Source organism: Pleurodeles waltl, chromosome 6 (genome assembly GCF_031143425.1).
Source record: "Pleurodeles waltl isolate 20211129_DDA chromosome 6, aPleWal1.hap1.20221129, whole genome shotgun sequence".
In the NCBI taxonomy this organism is placed as follows: Eukaryota; Metazoa; Chordata; class Amphibia; order Caudata; family Salamandridae; genus Pleurodeles; species Pleurodeles waltl.
The window spans coordinates 1,445,144,438-1,445,162,502 of record NC_090445.1 but is presented as its reverse complement, the minus strand read 5'-3'; the positions used below and the strand labels follow the sequence as shown (position 1 = coordinate 1,445,162,502).

Genomic DNA, 18,065 nt, shown 5'->3' with positions numbered 1-18,065 from the left:
ATCACTAACAATAAAACTATTTCCACTTCATCAGGATTGGGATGTACCTCACTACAAGATTCCCAATTTTCACCCTTAGTTGAGCAGCCCAAAAAACAGCAGACACACATTTTTAATCACCACGGTATTTACCTTCTCATCCTTCACACTCTGTTTGACCACGTTGCCTTAATAAGAGGTGTGCATGTTTTCTTTCATGCCAGAACGAATTCTTATGTCACTCGGCTCTTGTACTGAGGAGACCTTTACACAATTTCAGTGATGAAATGTGTCAACGTCTTGGGGCAGCGGTGTTTCGGGAGACTAAACTCACAAAAAGAATGCCCGATATTCCTGACACAAGAAAACTGAGATTAATATGCTTCCCCTATGTTTCGGTCTGGCCTGACCATGCAGCTGTCGTCTATGTGATCAAAAAATAGCTTTCAGGAGTACTAGAAAGAGGGACTGTGGCTACTTCCAGATGTTGGTTCACTGGAGTATAGCTTATAATTTGGCAAAAAAATGTGTGCTTCCACCGAAGGACTGATTATCCTCCAAACAGCTGAGATCATTTGTTTATTTAGCTGCTTGAGCGAAGGCACTTTATCAAGCAAAGCATGCCATTATGAAGGATAGAGCTTACCCCTTAAGGTGACACAGATGCCACTGTGAAGCTCTGAAACAATTTCCTTTAGACATGAGATATGCAGTGTTTGTTCTCATCTGGGTGCTATGGGTGAAAGCTTATTCAAAATACAACTGAGCTTTGTTGGTTATAGGGGCACGCCAATGGCCAAAACTATAACCTAAACCCACTTACAGTTATACAGCTACACATATTCACAAAATTACAGTTGGCAAAACAAAATATAACCCCACTGGAAATGACCTGACAAGGATTATCTCAGTGAAAATCTTCTGCTCAAAGGGTTTGTCACTGGGGATAGTGACACCAAAACCCTTGCCTACAATGGTGATCTGTGAGATTTCATGTAACAAAATACTTAGGCCCATATTTATACTTTTCTAGCGCCGCATTTGCATCATATTTTGACGCAAAAGCAGCGCAATCTTACAAAATAAAATTATATTTTGATAGTTTGTGCCGATTTTGCGTCACAAAATGACGCAAATGTGGTGCTAAAAAAGTATAAATATGGGCCTTACTACAGTCTGTAACAGTGTGATAATATTCCACCATTAAAGGTCTATTGGCTTTAACAATTTTTCATAATAAACAAGCCATGCTTACTGCATTTGTCTTAAATTTTTATAATAAAAGGATTCAGACTATGGCTTTAGACACCAGTTGATCACTTTGGCACGCACCTTCTATCATTGGCTTGTTACTATTACCAACTCAGGCCTAGTGTATTGAGTGTAGGCTTTCCAACAAGGCACTGAACAGCCATTAGCCCCAGTGTGTCACAATTAGAAATGTTCAGTTCCTAAAGCAAAATACTTGGTCTCCCATGAGGGCCTAACTGTGATTATCACATCGCAAATCTTTTATCCCCATAATTTGACAGAGGCAGTAAGCAACACTAAAACCCTTGCCTACTGCAGTCAATTTTTAGATATTCCATATTAAGCAATACCTCTCTGCAGATTTTAGTAGTGTAATAACAATTCTTCCTTTAGTTTTTTAACATCAGTTTCACAATAAAAACCATAACTTTTTCATAGTTTACTGACTAGGGGACTACAGATGGTCACATTGGGTTGTTTGGTCCTGAAGAAAGCCCCAGACCCCTTTGTGGGCCAATTAAGGGCTGAAACATGTCGACCTAAGTAGGACATGAGTGGCATAAATAGATTTCATATGTCCTATCATAGATTTTAACCATCCCTTTACCGCCTTTCTAAAAATCTAGAGTGTCTTTTTGGTAGGTGCCAAGGATTTTTTTGGATCCCTCTGACTCTACCTGTTCCTTCCCTCGCTCTGCTGGCGAGGGCTCGACTGCCTTTACAGAATGCTTTGGTGAGCGCGGAATGGCTGATGATGAAGCATGACACCCTGGGTGTGTGTGAGGCCATCCCATTCTTTTTATACATATACCTGTTGGGTCTCATCCGTGGAATGCTAGGATGTTTGATCCACCAGTAATAATGGGCAATTTCTCATACAACATGGTGATTCAGCCTGGAGTCAGGGATGTTTTGAAGAGGGCACGTTCGTTATTTGGTGCTAGGTCGTTGTAAGAAAGAGCACGAACGTTTACCCTACAAATCTCTCTTCTTCTCCGGCCCTTCAAAATTGAGTGGGCATATGTGTTGCGTGAATTTTATTTAAATGACAGACTTATTGGCATTGCCAGTGCTTGTTACAGTATCAGCTCCCGAATCCCAATAAAAGGAATCCCAAAATACTGGCTCAACTTTGATCCCCCCAAATGAAAGAACTGGTGTTAATTTATTTGTGGCATCACTTAAGAACTGAATTACAAATCTGTTTTTGTTGAAACTGTTCATATTCTCTTTTTTGATTCATAGGTATATGTGCACATCCATTCCCGATGTCAGTCACACCCACAGAGTCACAACAATCGATTTTTTAAATGAATGATGCAACAGTTTTCGTATATAAACGACATTGTACAAAATAATTACCTATGATTGCTGGTCTGGATTTATGTTTTGGTATCACAAATGTCAGCAGGTTTTCCTAAATCTACCATCAGGCCAGTAATGCCCATTCCAAAAACCTTAGAAAAGGGTGATTTTGAATGCAAAGGCTGAAGTAATCTTTCTTTTTTAAGTACTTTTGCCCAGTCCCAACCCACCCTAGCCTTCAACGTCCCCAAACATAGTCATCTACGCAATCTTGAACAGCTGACACATTGTGCATATCTTAACCACAAGCTCTGGGGTAGTGAGAGATTAAGCGCTAGGCACCTGATACCCTCCCAGGTGCGCTTTGGAAGTGTAGAACAGGGCGGACGTAGTGAGGGAGGGAGTCATACATATCTGCACAACTGACACCCACAAAGAAAATGATCTGAAAGTCTAGCAGCTCTCACTACGGAGTAGGTCCTACTCCCAAGTGGTGGTCGATGTTGCACACCTTGTGGATTCCTCACAGTGCTAGAGAGGAAAGCTTTTCTAAATTCAATTGAAGCCACACATCATCCATACTATAATCTTATTAACGCACCTGCAGTGCTCCCACAAATCAATCTGGGAATACTTATTTAATTTTTAGCCTCCAATTTCAAAATCCTTGATATTTACAGTACTCTTTCAAATATTCAACTGTGCATTTAGCCACTTTATTTCTGTACACTTTATTAATCTGTTAATATTATTTAATTTTCTAAGCAGTCCTGGACCACCTAAGGAGGCTTTGCAGACCCCCAGGTTTCCCCGGAGCACAGGTTGGAAACCACTGTTCTAACTGACCTGATTCCTCCCACACCAGCTGATGAACAGTGATGCAAAATGGGTACCAACCCTAGCTGTCTCATTGTCTGAACAGTAAGGTGGGAGCAACAAGAGATTGGAGATTAAAGATCAAGATATGGAGTGACAGAGAGAGCGATAAAGAGAGAGAGTGAGATAGAGAGATAGAGAGTGAGATAGAGAGAGTCCATGTGCCAGTGAGATCAAAAGGCTAGGCATCATGTAATCCTTGGAGAGGAATATTGGGCCTGAAATGACCAAAGGGAACGCAGGACTGATACTTTCTTCCTATTAATGTCTACACTCAGACATACATGTCTATGTGGGCCCACAGAACTGAAGAACGAATTTTAGGAATTTGAAGCTGGGATTTGTAAATACACCTCCACCCCTTCATTCCCTAAGATGCTTGGACATCTGAGATAGCATATGTATCAACTTTCAAAGACCCTCCACAAGAGTATTTACTCTCTGAGTGTGATCAGTGTTTAATGTGAGCTGGTGGCTGCAGGTAGGTCCCATCAGCAATCACTTTTATGGACTGGCACTTATTTTTGATCTAAAGCAAAAGAGAAAAAAACACAACAACGGGAAAGGAGGTGGTAAAAAAGACAGAAAACTGTCAAAGGAGAAAAGCAGGGTGAAAAAGAACAGTAAGAGTGAGGTAAGGAGGCAGGGAATGTCTAGTGGTGGATTAAAGAGGCATGGGGTGAAATCAAGACTACACAGTCTTGGTATTCAGCACTCTGACCTTTGATAGCACTGGCTGGGGGCATCTAAGAAAACTTTGGGCCCCTGTACTTATCTTATTCTTTTACACAACAAACAGTGGCCCTAGTACTTGCTTGACCACAGAGGCTTCTCTAAGACGTCCAAGGTTAATCAGCTTATGCTGAATTGGGCTGAGATTTGAGTAACTTTGGTAGACAGGGCAAACAATCCTGCTCGTTTTGCTTCAGGATTTAAGGAGCACAGCTTGTGTGATAGGAGGACATGTTCCTCAGAATGGTGTGAGAGCTCTTGTTCCATGGAATGGTGCAAAGGTTTAGGGTTTATGAGTGTATATATGATTAGCTGTTCTCTGGGAGGGTGCTAATTCATTGGGATTCTTAGCATAAGGCACAGTGGTGCACATCTCTTCAGAAGGTAGTAACTATAACAAGAGGGGACATAGGGTGTAGTTACCTAGAAGTGCAATGTTTAGTGCATTGCAAATGTGACAGGAATATATTTTTCCATGCACTAGCTTCTGTTGTTATATGGGAGATCTGAAAGCACTCATTGGTATAGTAAAGAAGATAATGAATGTTCTGCCCTTATCCAGTATCCATCCTGTTCCTCTACATATTTCCTAAAGGAGTCATCAGCTGTCCTATGCTCATTGCATCTACACGGCAAATAAGCTACAGGTGCAATCAGTCTATTTTCTAGTGCTTCCTATTCCATGGAAGACATGTGATCATCATAAACACAGATCTTCTCCACAAGTCCCAGCTACTCAGTATGACAGCTATCTAATAGGAACTCTGAGACCATCACTGGAAACTCCTAGTATTCCCCGACAAGTATTACAGGATCACTCATCCCTTCAGAATAATCCCTGGAAATCTGTGTCAGGTGTGAGATAGGAAAACTATTACTTCCTCCATCATTTTTGGTCGAACGTAAAAGGTGAAGAACACACAGCCTTTCTAATGCCTCTGCTTTCAAGAGATCTATAGTATCAGAACACCAACTTTCTTCCAGAGCTTTTAGTTCACAGTACGCAATAGGGTCAATCCTGCCCTTCTCCACAGAGGCTACAATCATGGAACCTGTGAGAAGAACAGTTGCTTCATGGTTTTCGCTACGCCTGCTAGCCCAGGGTAGATATGTTACAGCTCATCTTCACAGTAATCAACTGAGCTTAACAATCAGAGGAAGACAGCTTTGGTTTGGGCCATAACTCGAATATGTCTGACATTATCATAATTTGGACACTTTGATCTTTGAGAACTAGAGACTTATTCCTTTCAGTAAGGGTCACAACTACATCCTGTTCTGCATGCATTTGTATCCGTGATTGTTGGTGGCAGGCACAGGCAAAATATGACTTATTTTTCATCATCAGACTTTGGCCCAGAGCAAGAGAGAGAAATGCAAGAAGGAAAATTGGAAAAAGGAGAGAAAGCTAGGTAAACTATGGTAAAGAGAGAAGGCATGGGTGGAATTTAGGTTAGTCAACCTTGGTATCCGGTACCTTGGACTATGGCAACAATGGTGGCAGGCTCCTAACATTTGGTTCCTGCTCTTAGTTTTTTTACAAATAAAGTTATGCATCCATAGGAAAAGAAAATGTTCTGGGGCTCGAAATGGAAGTCCCATAGACCACTGGGTATGCTCTGTTTCTAGACAAGCATTGAGCATGCCATGCAGTGCAGAGGCCAAGCAATCACTGATATAAATGTGAAAACCTTGTGAGCACTCAAGGCATAGAGGGGAAATGCATCCCTTCTAGAGTTTGCTGTATCCGGTAAGGGTGTGGATGCAGGTCTCAATGTAGACCGGACACTAGAAGCATAAGATGTCTAAAAAGAAACAAGCCAGGACTTACCAGTACAATGTTACCCGTGTGATGCTTCAGCAACTTGGGTCCAGGGGGCACCTCCAACACTGGAGCTGGAAAGAGCAATCAGGATAGGGAATTAATGTAGAAGCCATTATTTAATTAAACCCAAAGCGACTGTCCATGTGTAGATTTGTTTTACGTGCATTTGGTTACTATATCATGGGTCTCGTGACCGTGAAGTAGGTTTTTCCTTTCACTTTCATGCTGAGTATGGACAAACAAAATCATGGAATTTCTCAAAATTCTCTTTCCCGAATCTCATGAAAACTGGATACATACCTTTTCTGCTGATTACATTTCTATTTGGTATTAGCCTTTCTACAGACACACTTAACCTTCCTTCACACCATCATTAGTCACCCTCTCTTTGCCACGTAGGACCCAAAAAGCACAAGGTGAACCCACAGAGACTTAGGCACGGTCTTTTGTACTTGCTTTCTTTACATGTCACTTATTGTCACAGTTGTTCAGGTTAGTAGCAATGCTATGCAAAGCCCTGCTTGTAATCTGGAAGGCAGAGATTCAAACCCTAGTATGATAACTCATTGAGTTCATGCAGTTATAAGACAGCTCAGAGAGTTCATGCAGTAGTAAAAAAAAAGCTCAATGAGTTTCCTGTAGTTGTTGCACAGATGCTTGTGAAACCCGCCAGTCACAAAGTCTGACACTGTGAATTAATTCATTGGGTTATGCTGTTGTTGCAAACATCACCATGTGGCTTGGGTGTGATAAATTACGATCCTTGCAGGGCTAAATAAGCATTCATTATTTGGGCATTGATAAAATGAGGGTCTTTGGTTTTGAAGTAATGTTATTAAGTGCCAGAAGTGCAACTTACTTTGTATTGTGAGCTACGTAAATGGTTATTTGTGATCTAAATTATATGAAAGACCTACATGGAGTGTTGTATGTTATTGAAGGCACACACTATTTTCTATACCTATAATCGTGAGCATTTTCTAAACTTTTTCTTGTAAAGGCCTTGTATTTTTAGGAAGCTTGGGTACAACACTATTTCTTAGCCAGCCTGTGAAATTGAATAGCAGTGCGTATCGTTGTCTTCCTGGTGGCTTACTGAAAGAGATGCCAAGGTGTGGGTGCCTAGCAGTGCTGTCTTTGACTTTGAAGAGCTACTCTAGGACATTCACTGATTACAATTAAAGAAGAGACTAGGACAGCAGGTCTCTTTCGTGTCATGAATGAGGAGATTCTGTAAAACACTGTCTGAGGAAGCAAGGGTTTTAGGGCACACAGAATTGTGATTACGCCCAGGCTACAAAACACCCTGGCATGACTCTGAGCCTCAAGGGGTGGGTGTGTTGCCACATAGTTTAAAGGCCACTGCTCTAGTCTGATATGACTAATGTGCAGGGTCGCATTGGGCTACAGGGCAACCAGGCAGTGCCCAATGGGCTAGTCTGACAGATCAGTGTGTGGGTCGGTATTTTAGCAGTTCGTGGGGGTGTTTTATGACCAGATGTACCTTGTTTTGTTTACTGGTGATTTCCATGATATTACCACAGATATTGCCTGCAGCAAACACAAATGCACGCAGTCCCCCACACCTTGCAAAATACACACACAGTGTGACTCTACAAGTTCAAAACTGGCCCGATCTTGAAATGTGGGCCATTGTTTTTAGCTACCTGGTTCGCTAATGGGGCCACTTTCATTTAGACGCCCAGGCCTATTATTTGTCTCAGTCCGAGCTGGCTAAAATGCCCTATCCCGTTTTTTGTGATAACCAGTAGATAGCGCGTATCTGCTATGTCTTTGTGCCAGGCCATTTGATTATCTACCTGCCAGGTATTTTGGGGTGAGATGTCCCCTCTCATCTGTACGTCATGGTGGGTGTCTGCTCTACGACTTCCTCATGGCTCTGGAACAGGAAGTGGGAGATCTATTTTGGATATGTGCCTCTCTTGAATGGGAGTCTGTTTTATCATTTCCAGATCGCTTTATAGCGATGCAGGTCAGCTCATTCAATTCCAGACCAAGTACTATAACCTCCAGGTTCAAATGCAGGAACGAATCTGCATGATCAATTCCACAATCTATTAAAATAATGTGCACTGATGGATTCGCCATTTAAAACAAAGGGAAACTCGTGGAATGTTGGGAGAACAAGGGCAGCTTTTACGAATGAACTGCAAAGTTGTGACAGAAAGGCTTTATAGCCAATATATTAAGAACATTATGCTTTAAAATTAAATATTTTGGCTCATTAACATTAGAATATTGAAACATTGGGGCATATTTATACTTCGTTTGCGCCGGAATTGCGTCGTTTTTTTTAACGCAATTTCGACGCAAAACTAACTCCATATTTATACTTTGGCGTTAGACGCGTCTAGCGCCAAAGTCCATGGAGTTAGCGTCATTTTTTAGCGTGGACACCTACTTTGCGTTAATTATATGCAAGGTAGGCGTTCCCGTCTAAAAAATCGACTCCGAGGCATGTGCGTCGGATTTATACTCCCGGGCAAAAATCATGCCCGGGAGTGGGCGGGTCAAAAAAAATGACGTACGGCCGCTTTTGCGCAGTTTTTTAGCGCCTGGTAAAGGTAGGCGTTAAGGGACCTGTGAGAGGTGCCCTCCCATGCCCCCAGGGACACCCCCTGTCACCCTTGCCCACCCCTGGAGGACACCCAAGGCTGGAGGGACCCATCCCAGGGACATTAAGGTAAGTTCAGGTAAGTATTTGTTTTAAAAAAATTTGTGGCATAGGGGGGCCTGATTTGTGCCCCCCTACATGCCACTATGCCCAATGACCATGCCCAGGGGACATAAGTCCCCTGGGCATGGCCATTGGGCAAGGGGGCATGACTCCTGTCTTTGCTAAGACAGGAGTCATTTCTATGGGGGTTGGGAGTCATAAAAAATGGCGCAAATCGGGTTGAGGCGAAAAAATTGCCTCAACCTGACTTGCCCCATTTCTTGACGCCCAAGCTCCATTTTCCCCTACGCCGGCGCTGCCTGGTGTACGTCGTTTTTTTAACACACATCAGACGGCGCCGGCGGCTAACGTCATTCAATAAATACGGCGCCCGCATGGCGCTTCAGAATGGCGTTAGCCGGCGCCCATGTTTTTGACGCAAAACTGCGTTAGCGCAGTTTTGCGTCAAAAAGTATAAATATGGGCCATTGTATCAAGAGGATCTCAGCTCCAAGCCTTGCCCTAGTAGCATCTGTTGGTGATTTAATATGCATGTCCTTTGGATGATGTGTGCCTGCTCATTCATTTCCAGGTAACATTCGGATAAAGTGTATCTTTTGTTTTATGTCAAGGTCACTTGGGAACACCTGTACTTCTTTAGAAGTCCAGCATCAGTATTGTGTAAATTGTGCCTGTTTTACCACTTCCAGGTCATTATAGCCTCATTTATTCCTGTCTATCACATTACGGTTACTCTCGGCGAGGTTTGTATGTGCTTTTAGTTCCAGGTCCCTTGGAGTGATCTTCATTATCACATCACAGTTGAGTGAAGTATGTACATTTTATAAGTTCCCTGACATTTTGAGTAATGTCATGTGGGTCTGCTCCATCCATCAGTGCCACTGGATGTGAAATGGTGTCTGATGTGTCATTTCCCAGTTACCTGTTTAGATCAGTGCTAACCAACCTCTGCCTTTTTGAGGGTGTTGTGGGTCCACGTTGTTCTAGGGTGAAGTAGATGTGCTCAGTTCTGATCTACCATGCTGTTCTGTCTATTATACTCAGGCCACTTTGTAATGACGTAGTTCTGTTATCATATGTTGTCCACTTTGAGGTGTTGTGTGTCTACACTTTAACTTCCAGGTCCCATTGATTGATTCCCACTGTTGCGCCCCAGTCACTTTAGGATGACATGTGTCTGTTTCACCATCTTTTGACCAGTATGCGGATGAGGTGGGTCTATAGCTCTAACTCATCCATTTCTCTCTAAAATTATGTGTCATGTGCAGGTTAACACGTGGGTCACATCGTGATGGGTTTCTGCTCACACCCTCCTCACTTTGGGCTAGTGTGTGCATGCTTCGCTACTCCATGGTGTCTTTGGCCTGGTATGCATTTGCCCCATCCCTCGAATACCCCTTTATGTTTAATTTGGTTTGAAATCCTTTTTAAAAACTGGCACCATGGGCTCCCTGGGCACCTCCTTACCTTTCACAGGCACCGCTGGAGGAAGCTCAGGCTTCGGCTTCCTCTTCTTCTTTGGCTGGAGTGGAGATAAACTTGACACACTCGTCACTGTCTCACCCGAACTGTAAGACACAGAGAGGACAGCAACGTAAAGACAAACACAGGGTATTGGTGGATGACCAACAGGTACAGAAGGTGTGGAATCCGAGGAGGATCACTGATCCATAGATAAGGAGTATAAGGGCCACTGGGATGAGATCATTAACCTACATGTTCTTCACAGGGGATCTCAGAGTGAGTCAAAAGAGTTGAAATTATAATCTTTCTTGTGTGATACAGGTAGTGCAAGGTGATATACAGGGGCTGGTATTGAGGGGTGGCACTCGTGTGCTTACCGATTATAAACAAATACAATAATATATGCAGTGCTTTAAATGGAAACAACATCTAAGTGCTTTTACTCGCTATCCACAGTACCCATCTGTCCCTGAGAAGTGCTGACATTCTCTCATTAAATGTACTGCAGCAGTGCTGAAACGTGCAGGTGCTCCCGCTTCCAAGTGATAGATCTGCAGTACTCAATGCCGGACAGTACCTGCCCATTTAAAACACTGGATATATATTTGTGTTATCTCTGGTGCACACGTTCGGAGAGTTTGAGTCCCTGGTGGTTTTCTCACTATTGCTCAGGTACAGCAAGGTTCAGGATATTCTCAGGATCACCGCAGGTTAGCGAGTCCTTAATAAAAGCCCATAGGGGACTCTGTTCTCGATTACAGCAGATCTGTAGGTCACTGGCACTAGGCACAGAAAGGTCTGTGTTTTAGGTCACAGCTGGTCTGATGTGTCCTGCTAATAAGTCTTGTGACAGCCTGTGTTCCAGATCAATGGTGTTCTATGAGTCAGTAGATGCCAATGAAGTGAAAGTCTTCAGCTAAATCAATATTTAGCAGTGACATTCTACCCTTAGGCAACACAAATCATTCTGTTATTTTCACTGTAGGTCTCTCACCCGCCACAAACCATGTGAAGTTTTGTATTCTTGATCACAGCTTGCCCATTAGTTCTGAGCTATGGAAAGGTTGAGGCCATGAGCTCTGCAGAACACATAGTATCTGTACATGATAACAGTGTGCCTGTTGCAAAGGGTCTCTTACCTGTTCTGAGGATGTCTCACCAACTGATGTCGTACTGTAAGAGAAAACAATATAGAAAGATGGTGAGGGTCAGCTTGGCCAAGTGTCTCACAACTACCAGCTGCAACTTAATCTCTCAGTCTTGGTCTCCTGGCACAATGTAATACAAGTACTAAAGGAAAAAGTAGGCAAAAAACAACTATGTCATTGATGCAGTTGATCCTACAAGAAAATATAACTTTCAGATTTCTGAGAACTCACATTTGCCACAGGAGGAGCGTTGAATTAAGAGCATGGCCCTGCAGACCTAGGGAAATCTCTTGTATGGAAATCCAATCCAAACGTTTTTTTTCTCTATTGAAGTGTCTATAGCATGGGTACCCACAAACATTTTCCCAGGGGCCAAAAGATGTGGTCTGTTATGTGTCCGAGGGCCGCATTGATGTCAGCGGGATGTGGTTGGGGTGGGGGTTTTGGGGGGCATTGGTTGTAAGGTGGGTGTAGATGAAACAAAGCATATACATATAGATGCTGAATTGCACAATGTGAAACCAGAAAACCTTGGATTAATCCCGGCTTCCCCACTTTACCAAATTGTGTGATCCTAGTCAATAGTTTTATTTCTCTTCCCTTCATTATCACATAAACAGGACCTATAAAATACATGACTTCATGATGTCCACTGTGCAAAAACTTCTCCTATGTTTGATTTAAAAAAACTAAAATGTTTTACTTGTATAATAGGAAGCCAGCTCACCCAAAGGGTGCACATAACAACCTACTTGGCACATTTCACTGTTGGCATTGTCAGGGTAGAGGGAAGAATTGATATTTCTAACTTCATGTTTGAAAACTATCCCTTTTAAAATAATACTTCTCAATCCGCTGATATAATCTGATGTACTGAAGTGAAAAGGTTCTGCATGTTAATTAAATACACTGTTTGAATTTTGAGACTTTATCATATGTTTGCACTTCGCTGCAAGATTACTTCAAAATGAAGGTGCTCCTAAAGTTAAATGATGCAGGACTTAACAGTTACCTTCTTTGTTTAACACTAATAATGCTTTAAATAAATCCTTGCCTGTTTCTTTAACATCTTTTTTATTGTTAGCATCTATTAGTGTAAACAGCATCAGAGTGCAGCTGTGAACCAGGGGGCCACATGTCAAGGTTGAGAGTGCCGCATGCGGCCCCCGGGCCGTACTTTGAGTATCACTGGTCTATAGATATACAATTAGCAAAAATCCCTCTTCTACACCACTACATGAGTAAGAAAGAAAGTCAGGTGGCTCCAGGCCAGGAGCTCCTTGTTTCAGTCTAGTCTTTCTGAGCAGTCAATATAATCTATAAGTGTTATCTCATAGAGGGCTGTCCACTGACGTGGAGCCACGGTCACAAATACAAAATTTTCGGCCTGTTGTGGAGCCGAGGCAATGCTGTGAGCTCTCGTGGAGACACAGGGAAGGGAGCTGCCAAGTCTTGCGATGCTGCAGCGGCCATTGCTCTGAGCTCCATAAGAGTGCACAGCTTCACCGTCAGTGTGCAGCTCTGTCATTAGTGCAGCTTAAGGAAAATATACAGCGTCAACACTGCGGCTCCACTGCCACCACACTGAGTCAAAGGAGAAGGGCTGGCTCCGGACACCCACGCTGACCAATTAAAAACAGATGCCAGTGTGGCACAGGTCCAGCTTTATACCAGCAGTAAAGAGTTTTATAGCAAATGTCCATGGGGTTAAAATAAATCACGGGCTTGTTAACTTCTTTGGCATGTTGAGCCAGAGCTGTTCTTAAAAGTGAATGCATTCGCCTTGGTTATGGATGGGCCCATCTGTCACAGCTGCAGTGAAGGAGAAGGGAAAGGGTGTTTAAGGTCAACCTTTGAGCTCCTCGACACCTTCTACACAAGTGATCTCCAGGCCCCACCAGGGTGGTAGAAAAGAAAATGCCTGAAACTAGGACATCTTATTTGTTTAGCAGTTTTAAATAGCGCTAAATCGACCCGAAGGTATCAGAGTATTGGAGCGCTTTACATGAGCACCAATTACATTAAACAAGGAGACACGCATTTTTTTAGGCACAGAGAAATTGAGGGGCACATTTATGAGTGATTTGTGCCATGCTTGCACCAAGCAACATGGTACATGCATGGTGCAATCTACTAAGTCATGTTTATGAAGCCAAGCAAAGCCACTTTGCGTGACATCCAAAATATGTTGTTTTGTTTAAGAAAATAAAACATCCTTCTGCCTTTCCTTTCAGACCACTTGTACCCCAGCAAGAATGTCAGATGGTACACTTTACCAAGGGTCTAATGTATCACCCATTCTGTCCTTAGGAGAAAATTAATAGATACATAAGGCTCAAAATCCTCCAACATTGCAGCCGGAGAAAGAAAAATAAACACCAATCTTCATGTTAAAAGCACCAGCAGCAAACGATCAGAAGACATAGCCTGGCATTTGACCTCTGCCATTGAACACACAGCAAATGTGACAAGATTAAAGGCATGATTATTGCTCATTCACCTTCTGAATTCCACCTTGATTATTTTGGGGGAGTCCCTGCACCTCTACTTCCATGGCATATGATTTCAATGTTTAAAATGTTAAGGATGTTGATATTATAAAAACAACAAATGAATATAATTTTTAGTAAATATATACAGTGACACAATGTCAACATAATTTATGTGTGCTTAATAATATGTTATCTTGCAATATGCTTACCCATTATTTTACATTTAGATTTAGTGAAACAAGCAATTCATATGTTTGCAATTTAGCTACAGTTGGGATATATGCATCTTAACAATGACATAAGTGGGCCTAGGTGCCCGACTTCGTTTTAAAGGAAATGTATTTTTGCTTGCTGGGCATAACTTTTTTTTTAAGGCACCAAAGTCACGTGTTCCCATTGAAAATTATTTCTATTGGCTTGTTGTGTGAAGGTCAAGTTTGTTACAACTAATTGGCCGGGCTATGACTCCCAGCATTTGCACAGGCTGGATAATACTTTATGAGATATCGAGAAGGCTTTGATGATGGAAGAATCTGGCATTGTATTATTTGTGAGAAGGAGGCTGACACCAAGTACATCGGGACCACTGATTTTTGACCGGTTCCTATTATGGTGGGAACTGTGGGAGATGTGTCTTTGCTTGAATCTGTTCACCTTTGCAGCTCATGAGATCTAATAATCCTTATATTTCTACTCGTAGACTTACTTACAAGGGCAAGTACAAGTACATTTCCCCTTTTCTTGTTTGGAACCTTCATTTGGTTATACTTTCAATGCTGTTTTTGCAGACACCAGCTGCTTCAAAAATTTCAGACTTACCCACAAGGTTAGCTTAGCATTATGATGTTTCCCTTAATGGGAATGGAATTTTATCTCATGTTGAATATGCCATCGTTAAAAACGTGCACTTGCATATGCTGAATTGAATTGCTTGGGTTATATTCATACATGCTGTGTTCAGGTGAAAACTAGTTTATGCTTAAATGATACAAATTAAGATTGTAAATTTACTAATTTGATAATAAACCTTCATGGATTGCAAAATTAGCCTTCTCTGTTGTTCCTGTAGGGAAAATTCTGCTTCAATGTTATTGATATATTGCTGGATTTATGATTTTAGCCTCAGGTCGAGATAAATGCTGAGCCACAAATCAACTCTGGACACACCTAATTTTGAACAGATGGAGGAAAAGTCATTGGGAAGAGTCACAGGGAAATAAAGCAACTTTCCCATACTCAGCAAATTGTTTAAACGGGGAATGTAGGATTCACAGTCTGTTGTCCATGTGCCAAAGCCTGTCACTTAGACATTAGAACGTGGAGGGGGTTGCACAGAATCTTCTAGGCCTGTGGGTATGAGTGCATGGGTAGGAGACAACTACTGGGTTATTCAGCACTATTGCTTTCATTATGATTAGCATCTTACTTCTGATGGGGCCAGTGACAGAAGTATCCCTGGCACTGGTAACTCCAATATTGACAAAGCCAAAGGGTTTCACCTCATAGGCGAGACCTATTGGCTTTGCCAGTGCTTGTTCATTGTCACTTCCATTCAGTCAATCCACATTCTGCGCACAAGAATCTCATAACATATCAAGTTGCTGTGGATCCAACCATGGTCTCCATGACATGGAGTGTTATGAAACATACTGAAGGTGAAGTGGGATAGAGGGTTCACATTTTCGAATGCCAGACCACAGTTCATGATAGATGAACAACCTTCTGAGCAGCCAAGTTTGTTCCAGGTCATTTCAGTTCTGATTCCCCAATACAGTGGTTAGTTTGGTGATGTTCTAACTTTAAGCACTGTGCTCCTAGCATCCCTTTATTGATTTCTCACCACTCTGTCTATTATATCATGTTTGTTACTGAAACTCTTGTGCCAGGGAAGCCTAGTCCTTGTTTTGATTCTGCAAAATGATGCCTCAAGTGGAGCAGTTGTGATTCCCCAGAATGCTGCAAAAGTCATAAAGTTCTGCAACACTAAACAACAACAAGCGCTATATAATTGTAATTATGGGCCTGATTACAACTTTGGAGGAAGGTGTTAATCCGTCCCAAATGTGACGGATATACCACCAGCCGTATTACGAGTCCATTATATCCTATGGAACTCGTAATACGGCTGGTGGTATATACGTCACATTTGGGACGGATTAACACCTCCTCCAAAGTTGTAATCAGGCCCTATAATTGCTCTTTGGTTTCCTGGTGACTACCTTTGAGCAGCCCTCCTAGCAATAGGCAGGGAAACAAAGTATGTATAGGCAGTTATAAAAGTATGTATTAATATTAAAAAAGACAATTAAATATTCAAAACTCTACATCCCAATTACAATATGCTTTAGTAAGCTCACAGGTACAGTCAATAAAATAAACCCCCAAATAAAAAAAAATATTCAGATTCAATTCTGTCATCAGTGCAGTATGCAAGAAACTCAAAGGATCTCTCTGCGTTTGATTCCAACTTGTGCACCACCATGCTTTTAATTATATCTAAATAAAACAATGGAAAATTACCCTTGGGTCTCATGTGACCCTCCAGGAAATTCCGTAAAACGAAGAAGAGATACCATAAGAGAAGAGTTTACTTAAGACCAGGATGCTGGATCAAAGATTTTCTGGGTATCCAATGAAGTTAAGTGTAAACATAATGAATCTACATCGAACACATTTTTCTGAAAATCTGTCAAAGATTCGGACCTTTTAGACCAATGTTAAACACTCTCTGTAGGATCTGCTTTACGTTTGTCTGGCCCGGGTTCGCTCAGTAGAGGGAAGGCAAGAGTACTCTCTGCCCAGAAATGAATAGGTGCACCGGGAGAGGAGCACTAAGCCCCATCCCAACCCTAGTCAGAGCTGCTTCTGTTTTTTGGAAACATCCTACCTTTTGTTTTTCTTTTGTTGGGAAGAGATTGGCACCAAACCACAAGTGCAAAGAGAAGAATGCTGAGGATCCCCGTGCAGCACAACAGCACAGCATACACATACAGATCTGGGGAGGAACAGAAAAAAATTAGAATATCAAGCGTATCCCTGGATATGGGTGCAAGACAGCGAGCACAGGCAAGCAAAGACATTGATTAAGAGTGCGACAATGGAAATATCACGAGCATTCCGGAATGTACTAGAAATATGCAAAGCCATTGAGACCGGAATGTGGCGGGGCCCAGGTCAACACACTATACAAGGCCCTGTTTAATTATTTTCATAAAAATGACCTATGCGGAAAAGATAACATAAGCCAGATCTGGGCCCATATTTATACTTTTTGACGCAAAACTGCGCCAACGCAGTTTTGCGTCAAAAAAATTAGCGCCGGCTAACGCCATTCTGAAGCGCCATGCGGGCGCCGTATTTATTGAATGACGTTAGCCAGCGTTAGCCGGCGGCGCCGTCTGGTGTGCGTTAAAAAAAACGACGTACACCAGGCAGCGTCGGCGTAGGGGGATATGGGGCTTGGGCGTCAAGAAATGGGGCAATTCAGGTTGCGGCAATTTTTTCGCCTCAACCCGATTTGCGCCATTTTTTACGACTCCCAACCCCCATAGAAATGACTCCTGTCTTAGCAAAGACAGGAGTCATGCCCCCTTGCCCAATGGCCATGCCCAGGGGACTTCTGTCCCTTGGGCATGGTCATTGGGCATAGTTGCATGTAGGGGGGCACAAATCAGGCCCCCCTATGCCACACAAAAAAAAAAAAAACACTTACCTGAACTTACCTTAATGTCCCTGGGATGGGTCCCTCCAGCCTTGGGTGTCCTCCTGGGGTGGGCAAGGCGCTAAAAAGCGTCGCAAAAGCGGCCGTACGTCATTTTTTTGACCCGCCCACTCCCGGGCGTGATTTTTGCCCAGGAGTATAAATCCGACGCACATGCCTCGGAGTCGATTTTTTAGACGGGAACGCCTACCTTGCATATAATTAACGCAAAGTAGGTGTCCACGCTAAAAAATTACGCTAACTCCATGGACTTTGGCGCTAGACGCGTCTAACGCCAAAGTATAAATATGGAGTTAGTTTTGCGTCGAAATTGCGTAAAAAAAACCGACGCAGTTCCGGCGCAAACGGAGTATAAATATGCCCCTTAGTATCTTTTGCCATCCAATGGTCTTTGCTGTGTAGACTGCCTGTCTATTAATAAATAGGGCAGCTTTGGCGTAAAGTATATAAATAAGTGTAACAGCATAAGTGTTAGGCCTTCAAAAAGCATAGGTCTGGGCAATAATAAATCACCCGCCCTCCTTTCTGATAGGCCTACATGAGACCACCAGGAGCACCGTTTACATCAGCACAG

At 42.5% G+C, this 18,065-nt stretch overlaps 1 protein-coding gene across 1 annotated transcript in view; it reads right to left on the bottom strand.

Moving 5' to 3' along the window:
• VSTM4 (V-set and transmembrane domain containing 4) overlaps nucleotides 1-18,065 on the bottom strand; it is a 99,940-nt gene that overhangs the window by 10,992 nt on the left and 70,883 nt on the right. The window contains exons 4-7 of the mRNA XM_069240878.1: nucleotides 16,658-16,765; nucleotides 11,270-11,303; nucleotides 10,134-10,234; nucleotides 5,975-6,039 (exon numbers count right to left, since the gene is read on the bottom strand). Of these exons, the coding sequence (XP_069096979.1) occupies nucleotides 5,975-6,039; nucleotides 10,134-10,234; nucleotides 11,270-11,303; nucleotides 16,658-16,765 (308 nt within the window). The remainder of the gene's footprint in view (nucleotides 1-5,974; nucleotides 6,040-10,133; nucleotides 10,235-11,269; nucleotides 11,304-16,657; nucleotides 16,766-18,065) is intronic.